Raw genomic sequence first — 10,466 nt, 5'->3', positions numbered from 1 at the left:
ACCATTTTCTTTTTGCAGACTGACAGAAACTAGAGGTGCCAAAAGTACCATAAGGTCAACTGGGAGAATAACCATGTACAAGAAGAAAACAAGTTTCATGAGATCTAACCACATGCACAGATGCTTGATGTGCAGGAAGCTGCTTTACCTCAGTGAAGCCATTTTGTAACATTTAAGTGCTCCACTGCAGTGATTTATGCTCGTTTTCCAAGAGTAAGTGCTCTGAGACGCATTTAATGCATGTGATGCTGGTGTTGCATGTGTGCTTTGATGCAGTGAGCCAGGAACCACCAGAACTGCTGAACTTAATAAGCACAATAACAACAGCCCTTTATCAGATGACAATGAGTCTGTGCTGCTAATCTAATCAGTGATGAAAAAATGATTATCTGATCCGTTCCAGTTTGTTCAAATTTATAAATATAAAAAGAAATGTCTCTCATTCAACAGATAATGCTGTAAACCTTGTGACAGGACACAGGTCTCCTCTGCACCTTCTCCTCACTTCTGATCTTCCTGCTGACAGAAACTGCTGGCTGAAGATGGAGTGCCCTGTCAACGCTAATCAGATATGTAGCTAATATGAATCTAATCAGATAAGTTTCTCTTCACATCAAACACAATTAGAGCCACTTTATGAAATTCACACAGATAAACGGTGCCTGCAGGATGATTTATTGAACAATGTCAATAAGCCAATGATTTCATTTGTTTATTGTATGTTGTAAATCACAGTGAGTGATTAATTGGTTGTAAAGTTGGGAGTTTTATTGGTCTTTTATCAGCTGCCAACAATCAAGATGAGCTCACAGGAGGGGCATCTCAGAAAATCAAGCTGGACAGGTCAGAGAAGCTATCTTCATCTGAAGGATGATGGTCAGAATGACTGAGACTAGCCTCACTGAATTGAATTCTGAGCAGCTGAAAATGGACATCTTGACATGTGCAACAGACATACAGTAATGATAAAGTGGATTAGATATAATATCTGTCAGCTAAACAGAAATTTGAATTTTAAATGTAGAAGCTAAAAACATTTTTATGCACTGCTTAAGGCGAGACACTGCAGGTGAATAGGGCAAAAAAAACAAAAACTAATAGTTATCACCTTATTTACCCAGTTGATTGATTACATTGATTATTGCAAACATTTTTTGTATTACAAGTTTTCAAAAATGTTATGTTTAAATATGCAAATGAGGCATTATTTAATGAAATATGTGCTAATTTGCATAAATGTCTAGTACAAAAATCTGAACACTAGATGAAGTCAGTTTCAAATTTTTTGTTAAATTTTTTTGACATATTAGAGTCAAATGTTTTTACAGAGGGAATTCTGGTTATCTTTTTTTGTCACTCCATAATTCAGAAAATACTTTGAACAGCCAGAAAACAATATATTTTCACAATTTTGGGGGGAATAAAATGTTGTATATAATCAAGGAAAATATATATGAACAAATCCCTCTGAAAAAATCTTCAGAATATAGACAGGAATAAAAATGTCAAGTTTGGTGTGTGTAAGTGCTACTGAAGTGGAGATTTATGGCTCAGTGTTGAAGAAAAAACTCATTTTGAGAAAACGGCCTTTAAAAATATGTATTGTAATTGAAATCTATTGACACAAACAGATAAAGTGCTATAAAAGATACACTTAACGGTGTCTTTTGGATGTATTCCTTCCACTAGTTTGAAAAAGCACTTTATGAAAAACCAAAAAGCCCAAAATCTCAAAATTGACAGGTGCTTGAAAAAACAGTGTTTTTGCCTGCAGTGTCTCATCTTAATAAAGCCCCTGTATACCAAAAAAAAAAAAAAGTTCATAACATGCTGATATTAAAATACCAATAAAGTGAGGCTATAGTTAATGACACAGTGACATTTCTAACCAGCATGCACTGCTTTAAGTCAGAAGCCAGTCTAATTCAGCTGCTAACAATTAAACCTTTGCTAGGCCTGGTATTTGTTTGGCATCCTTTTTAAAGGCCCACTAAAATGCCTCGAAACATGCAGCATTATTCCGTTTTTTGTGTTGACGTAATTTCCACTGAAACTGGAACACAGGGTGGGACATATCAAACACAAAACCTAAATAATTTCAGACCATGTTAGAATAATATCCAGTCAATATTTACTATTTTACAAGCACATTTTCCTGCTGATGCTGTTCACAGACAAGCTTGTCTGAGTTAAAAGCTGTAGCTAAGGAAGACAGAGTTTAGCAACAGGAATGCTTGTAGATGTTTCAGTGGTATATATTATAAAAGAGGACTTCTAAAACAAGATCTAAAAATATTTCGTTTTAAATGAAGAATGAAATTTGTCTAATGATATTTCTCTTCCTAGAAGACAGTGTTAAAGTGCAGCTCATTAACATGGCAGAATGGATAAGAGCAGACTTCGGGCTGTTTACCTAAAAATCCTTAGACAGCCCTTGTAATTCCCACCAGGATGCTGAGAACACTGTTTGTTTTTCACGGAACATTTTATGAATGAATGAAGAAAACTAGAGGAAGAGAGAACCATGCCAAATACGCCCTGGTTTTATTTTTTTGATCGTAAAATAACATAATACAGAAATCTAGCTTGGGGGTTAATCTAAAAAAAACTAGTCTGGGGAACTGCACTCAGAAGCTGATCCATGAATGTGTGAAGTGATGTTCAATAAAACAACATAAGGGAATATTATTTAAAGAGTTTAATGGACAGCTCTCCCTTTAGACAATGATGAAGCGGAGCCTCCGGTGTTTGAGCCTCTGATCCTGTTCTTCTGTTCATCCTCAGAGAAGATAGTGCTGAGAAACTACACATGGGACACAAATACAATTATTAATTCTTATTATATAATTAGCAATTATATGTTTTATTACAAGGAACATAATTCAAATTTAATCTCATAAAATATCCAGCTATTAATTCCGTTGAAGTGTGCAGCATTACCCTTGGCATTCTCACTCCCTTGTTGATAATGAACTCTCTGAATGCCTGAATGCCATGAATCTGCTTCAGCTCTTCATCCTAGATGACAGTCAAATATGAATGGAACTCACTGGTTTGTCTCATCATCAGCTGTCACATTTTTTGCTTCTTTTTATAACTAAAAGGTGCTATAAAAGTCACCTTCTCACTCAGCTGTTCTTCAAAGTCCAGGCTTCCTGTAATATCTGCTGGGGCTCTTAGAGGATCATTGGCAGCCTGAGGTCTGTTGGGTTTATTGACCTGCCATACATATAAACAAGACTTACTGATACACAATTTTGGGCAAACAACACAAAATTTAAACGTTAAGGGCCAAAACATTGTCCCCAACCTGATTCAACTCTTTAGCATCTTTAAGATGTCCCTCTACAGAGCTGGATGGTTTTGCTGGAGTTTGATTAAGATGAGTCTTGTTAATAGGTAAGGTCCAGGAGGGTTTCTTTTCATAGTCACTCTTAAACAAATCCAAGATGGTTGACTCTGTCAGATCACTGGTCTCTCCACCCTGAGATAATGGGTTATATAAAAAAAATTATTCTTCATATCCGATCCGCGTACTTTAATGTGTACATGAAGAAATATTACCAGTGAGGTAATCCATTCACAGAAGAGTTTGGTAATCATCTGCTTGTCATCTTCTTGCGACATGGAGTGCAGGTGTTTAACACTCGCCGTCTGATCTTCAACACCCAAAGTTTCTTTGAGTTTCTGCCATCTATAAGGATTTCTTGGTCTGGCCTCTTTACATTTCTCCTTTTGTGGTCTAGGGAAACGTAAGAAGAGTATCAGGAATGGTATTACAGTATATGTACAGTACATGCACTTGTGTAATGTCTGGTCACCCACCAAAAGAAATTTGACATTAAAATAGAAATACTGCTTTTATCTTAAAAGTGTGGCCTGACTCATCATTTCGGAATGGAATCAGAACCAAAACCAGAAACGTGCTCAAAAGAAGAAGAAAGGAAAATCACTTGATGGTGATGGACGGTTTTATAGTCTCCAGAGTTGAGATTTCACATGGTGCACTGCTTTCTTCCAGATGCTTCATTGGAGAGGTTATGGACAATTCTGCCTTCATGCACATATCAGGATCCAGGACTGACAACACCTGGTCAAATAGCTATTGAAAAAGTTGAATACATTGAATAAAGTGAATACACGGCATGCAGCATTTAATCCTACATTTAAAAAAAAATCTTGTTGATTGATATCACTTTTGAGTCCATGCGTTCACCTACCAATGGTATGACATTAACTAACAGTAACTAACATTAGTAGCCAGTCAGAATGTTTTGCTTTTACAAACACAAGACGCGCATAATAGTATTCAACTGCAGAGTCGCAGCTCTGATGAACGGAGAAGCGCGACAAAAAGCTGTGAGCTGAAATGGTCTAATGTATCAATCTAGCGCGTATTTACAAAGAAAAGCTCATTATAAAGCAGCGGAACTTTGTAAACAGCTCAGAGTAATCATGTCATCTCCATAAGAATGATATGATTGCCAAAACATATTTACCGGAATTTCTGAAAAGGTCCTGTTCACACATGATCTATTAATGGTAACTTTACCAGTAATTTACCAGTAAAGACTGTATGTGTGAAAGGGGCTAAACTCTTCCTCTGTATAAGCTGTGAATTTTATTTGCTTAACGTAATCTGGAAAAATGTCTCAAGGTTACGAATGTAACCCTGGTTCCTTGAAGGAACGAGACGCTGCGTCGAGCGCTTTGGGGAACGTCCCTGACGAGACCGATTCTGAATATCATGTGCAATCTGTCCAACGGAAGGGCGTGACATCACGGGCGGGGTGACGTAGCGACCAGGAAGCTATAAAAGCACGTGCCGTGCAGCTGGCCTCTGCTTCGAGTAGGGAAGCTCCTGCCGGGAGTATGGCTCTGCGACGCAGATAGCCTCGACTATCCAACGACTTAGGGTCTGCTTGGAGGCAGGAGACCCCTTTTTAGGAGGACCGTGGCAAACAAGCAATTGGTCGGATTTTCTCCACAGGGCAGCTCTGTGGACGTATGCGTCCAGTGCTCGCACGGGACACATACAATTTAGCTTTTCCTGGTCTGGCTCCCGAAATGGAGGAGGGCAGAAGGCCTGCAGTACGATAGGTTGTGGTGTAACAGAGGGAACCTTCGGAACATAACCCGCTCGAGGGTACAAGAATGCTTTGGCCATCCCAGGGGCAAAGTCTAGGTAAGTAGGGGCCACCGAAAGGGCCTGAAGATCTCCAACTCTCTTTAGCGAGGTGATAGCCAGTAACAGGGCAGTTTTAAGCGTCAGATGTCTATCTGAGATGTCTTTTATTGGCTCGAATGGAGCTTTACAAAGAGCCTCTAAAACCACAACCAAATCCCAGGGGGGAACACGGGATCGTACTGGAGGTCTCAGCCTCAGCGCACCGCGGAGGAAACGTGTAACTAGGGGGTGTCTACCCACTGACTGATCATTGAAAGGGACATGGTAAGCAGCTATGGCCGCCACGTACACCTTTAAGGAGGAGTGGCTCCAGAACTGTACCAACTGGGCAGTTAACAGGGTCAAGCTGGCGGTCTCTGCACCATGAGGTGAAGAGATTCCACCTCAGGGCGTACAGTTTCCTCGTAGAGGGAGCTCTGGACTGGAGGAGGGTCTCAACAACCTCAGTTGAGAGACCGGATTCTATGAGCTGTGCCCCCTCAGGGGCCACACCCACAGTTTCCACAGCTCCGGGGCGAGGGTGAATTATCGTGCCCTGCGCCTGTGAGAGTAGGTCTGTCCCGAACGGTATCTCCCACGGGGAGCCGTCGAGGAGCGAGACTAGATCTGCGAACCATACTCTGCCCGGCCAGATGTTTCTCAGCGGGCCATTCGATTTTTAATCTATCAACCGCGCGAGTAACCACCTCCAAAAGCTCCTCATATTGAGCGACAGGGGTGGCGAATCCCCAGCAACAGTCTTATCGACCCCTAGTGTCGATAAGCGATGATATAGCTCATAATTTTCCAAGTGTATGATACAGCTTTCATTCTGCAGGTCAATCATATATTTATGAAAAAGAAAATCAGTTTGAATAAAGAAAGCAATAACTTTGCCATAGTATCCTTTCAAATGTTAAAGTTGCCACAGTCATTGCATGCTTTGCATGTGCTGCCCCGCCCCGCCCCAGGAAAAAGTTCAGGCTCAGGATTTTTTTTTGCTTTAACCCCTGTGTACATTGGAAATAATGTTGCATGTACTATACTTTGTCTCCTCTCATATTTAAAGCTGCTGCTGTTAGAGGCTTCTGCAGCGCTAGCAGCACCAATGGAATCACAAAACGTTGACTGTTTCTAAACAGGTTTCCCAAATAATTAAATCATGACTAAATTAAACGTGGTTACCTCTGGTGTCATACCGCTCTCCAGATGAGGATAGAGGGCCAGGGGGTGTTGTTTGAGTTTGTACTCAACAGCGTCAATGAACTCACGCTGAGCTTGACTCTGAGGATTCTGCTTTGAGTAACACACTTGATTTTTACTCAGTCTCTTCTGTGGGAACTTCACTGAACAAGTGTGATTTGGCATCCCAAAGACTGCAGGGGAGGGTCCACTCTTACACTGGGTGAAGAGCTCTTTATGGACTGTTGGGTAACCATCTCTAAAATCATCCAGGCCCGGGGACAAAAAGCGCCATTTGTGACTATCTAATGACCCAGATAGCTGTTGCTTTTGCCTTAAATCCCTGAGATATTTTGTTTTTAGCCGTTCCTTAAACCTGAAGACAAAGACAAGAGTTGATGTCATTCATTTTGTGCAGCAGCAGATGAACTCTGTCACTTAAAGAAATTGCTCACCCAGAAAAGCTGGCTGAACATTTTGATTTGGATAAAATAGCATTGCATCACTTGCGCACTAATGGATCCTCTGGAGTGAATGGGTGCTGTCAGAATGAGAGTCCAGACAGATGATAAAAATGTCACAATAATCCACAAGGAGTCCATACTGCAGTGCATGTTTGTAATAAACAAATCAAGACTTTTTAACTTTCATAATGCAATTCCAAACAAACAATATAGCGCCCATAAAAATGCTTGCTCCAGTGAAAAGGTCCATCCACTGTTGTCTTCTCACATCGAAATCCACCAACATATTTTGTAAGAATTGTTTTGGATGGTCTTCGCTTGTAAATGTTGCTTAATATTTGCATATTTCTCTCCTGATTCAGACCAGACAACTTTTTTTCACTGGAGAAAGCAATACAAGCACACAGCTTTTCACTTCACAAGATGATAACTGATAGACTGGAGATGTTGGGATTACTTGTGGATTATGTTTTTATCAGCCTCTCATTCTGATGGCACCCATTCACTACAGAGGATCCGTTTTGGAGCAAGTGATGTAACTCTAAAAGGCCTGAGGATCTTGTACTGGCAAGAAAATATACAAACAGGACTGAACCTAACAGGATGAGAAAAAAAAAACACATTGCCCAGGAGAAACTTGAAAGTTAGCTATAACGTTAAATATTTAGTTAATATACAGTATTTCCAAGAAAACCTGTTTTTAACTAAACGTTTTGAACAGCCTAAGGGAAACAGGAAGAAATCCCGGAATAGTCTTCTTAAATCCCCAGTTTTTCACGTTTAAAGTTGATGTTTACGTTAATTTAAAAAGTTATACTTATAACTGATTTAGAAATTAATGAAAAAATAAATAAATAATTGCGGTCGGAAAATCTGCCACTTACCAGGGGAACTTAATGTTTTCCACCTGTCCATTTTTGAGAGACATTTCGCTCGTATAATGCTTCCGTGTTATATTTAAAAAGACGCGTTTTTCTCTGTGCTTCTCAACACATCGCTTTTAAATCTGGACGCTAGTGAGGTGAGGTGCGTTGGTTCTGTTGCTATGGCAGCACAACGCTCTGGGACTTGTAGTTCTTTCAGTGCCTCCACTGAAGCTGAAGCTGAAGGGAGCTTTTAAACCACGAGAGGGAGCTTGTGGTGATTATATTATAGTACAGCAGCTGAAAGGAGCACTATTTGACCGAACGCTCATTGGAGATAAACTTTTGAACTGCTGAATGTATATAAAAACACTACTGGGGTTTTCAGTGAAATTGTTTTTTCACTTTTACTTGACATGCATTTTTTAATGTTCATCCTATGAGTGCACTGAAAAGTTGACATACATGTATCGATTTGTTTATTATCATTAATATTAGCAGTCTTATGCAATATCCCTGAAACAATGGCCCTCTTCCCTTACGAAAATTAACCATGGTTTTACTACAAAAAAACCCAAAAAACCCTGGTTACTATAGTTAAACCATGCATGGTAACCACAAATTAACCATGGTTTTGCTAAATTAACCATCGTCTAACCATGGTATTTGTAGTAAATCTGTGGTTATACAAATGGTAGTAGTAGTATATATTCTACTGCTTATGGCATGATGATTTATGACTTTGACCTTTGACCTTTTGACAGGTTGAACTTCCGGTGACCTTATGATGGATGGGTTGAACTTCCGGAATGAGTTCAGGGGCTAACCTATGACCGTTTCTCACGCATCGATCATGTGGTTTTGACAGAAAGTTTTACCCTATTGACCTAGTTAGTACTAAATTATAGTTTTGACGGCTAGTTTAAACGGTAAAGGAAACACCCCCCACGCATCGATCAAGTGGTTTTGACAGAAAGTTTTACCCTATTGACCTAGTTAGTACTAAATTATAGTTTTTGACAGCTAGTTTAAACGGTAAAGGAAACACTCCCCACGCATCGATCATGTGGTTTTGACAGAAAGTTTTACCCTATTGCCCTAGTTAGTTCTAAATCATGGTTTTAGGAAACCCTCCCCTACGCTGTTTGAAGTTTGTGTCAGTTAGGTTGTTTGAAGTTTGTGCCTGTTATACGGTTATGTGTGTGTGTGTCTGTGTGTGTGTCTCCCCTCCCGTTACATTCCTGAGCAGTGTATAAATGGGATCGGTGTGTTCTACGTTTGTATATAAAACATCCTATAATTTATATGATATAATTAATTATCATGCTAAGGTTGAAAAACATTTCAGTTATTTCACATTCATATATAAAACATTATATAATTTATATAATATAATTAATTATCATGCTAAGGTTGAAAAAAAAAACATTTTAGTTATTTCACATTTATATATAAAACATTCTATAATTTATATAATATTTATATAATTTATATAATATAATTAATTATCATGCTAAAGTTGAAAAACATTCTGTTCTTTTAAAAAGGTTATAAAAAGCTTACTAAAACCAATTGTTTTAGTTTTAGATAAAAATTACATAAAACATTTATATTCTATCCTTTATATAATTTATATAATATAAATTATATAATCTAAAACAATTAAACTATGGTTGTCAAAAAATTATATCCTTTAAAATAATATAATGGAATGATTACACAATATATCTTACTAAAAAGATTAAAATAAAAATAACACATGTTTGTAAGTCTAGACGGTCTCTGACTTCAGTGATCAAGACATCAGGGACTGAAATTATAATCCTAAAAGTTTAAAAATGTTTTACATTTAATACATTATTAAAAGTTGTAATAGAGTTGTTAAATTATTAAAAGTGGTAAAACAAAAACACTGTTTTTTCTGAATGACCTCACACTGTCTCAAAAAGTAAAGGAGCCGCGTGCGCGTGTCTGTGTCCGTCTATGCGCGCCCCCTCTCCGTCTGAGCTCTGACCCCCTCCTTTGAATACCAGAGTACGGTGAAATCTCACACTAACAAAAGTTGAAAACATGCCTTTAAAAGTATAATATAAATATCTTATTAATCCAATTGTTTTAGTTTTAGATGAACAAAAGTATAAATGAAATGCTTACTGAAACCAATTATTTTAGATAAACAAAATAATAAATAAAATTGTCTTACCTTATTTTAGAGAGAGTTGAAGAAGTAGCTCCTAACACATCATTGTCCATTGATGTCCACAAAAATGCAATGTATGAATGGATTCAAAATTGTTTTACACAACTGAATTCATATAGTCATTCCTGAATGTCTCTCAAAGCACCGTCTCAAAACATAGGGAGGCGTGCGGTATGTGTGTCAAAAAGTAAAACACACGTGTCTGTGTGTGTGTGTGTGTGTGTGTGTGTGTCTGTACGCGCCCCTTCACATGTGAGCTCTGACATATGAAACAGGACCCCACTCCACATTCCTGAGCACGGTGAAAGTGAGATTAATATACATATAACATCATATACAATAATTTAATATAATGTCTTACTAAAAAATCTACTGAAATGCTTGTAAAAAGAATAAAACTCATCTTACATGTTTAGAAACGTACAACTCTTGAACTTACATAAATCACAAAGTGGTTCTCTCTCACACCAGCGTCTCGGACTCAGAGGACTGTAATCAGTGATGGGATGAGACATTGTGTTAGGGCTAAAATTACTTCAAAGTAAAATCTTAAAAGGTTAAATGATATCTTTTAAAAATAAAATTTAAAT

The 10,466-nt window shown here is 38.2% G+C and overlaps 1 protein-coding gene across 1 annotated transcript; it reads right to left on the bottom strand.

Annotated features, from left to right (window-relative positions):
* Nucleotides 1-2,581: 2,581 nt before the first annotated feature.
* zgc:158260 (uncharacterized protein LOC571389 homolog) lies at nucleotides 2,582-7,860 on the bottom strand. The gene is made up of 8 exons (XM_059549135.1): nucleotides 7,698-7,860; nucleotides 6,353-6,725; nucleotides 3,954-4,102; nucleotides 3,565-3,742; nucleotides 3,311-3,484; nucleotides 3,121-3,219; nucleotides 2,941-3,018; nucleotides 2,582-2,803 (listed from the first exon to the last, which is right to left on the bottom strand). The coding sequence occupies exons 1-8, from the start codon at nucleotides 7,739-7,741 to the stop codon at nucleotides 2,699-2,701; spliced, it is 1,200 nt and encodes a 399-aa protein (XP_059405118.1). The 5' UTR covers nucleotides 7,742-7,860; the 3' UTR covers nucleotides 2,582-2,698.
* Nucleotides 7,861-10,466: the final 2,606 nt, after the last annotated feature.

The sequence above is a fragment of the Carassius carassius genome, chromosome 5 (assembly GCF_963082965.1).
Source record: "Carassius carassius chromosome 5, fCarCar2.1, whole genome shotgun sequence".
Lineage (NCBI taxonomy): Eukaryota > Metazoa > Chordata > Actinopteri > Cypriniformes > Cyprinidae > Carassius > Carassius carassius.
The sequence above is the reverse complement of the archived record's forward strand: the minus strand, read 5'-3'. Positions and strand labels throughout refer to the sequence as shown.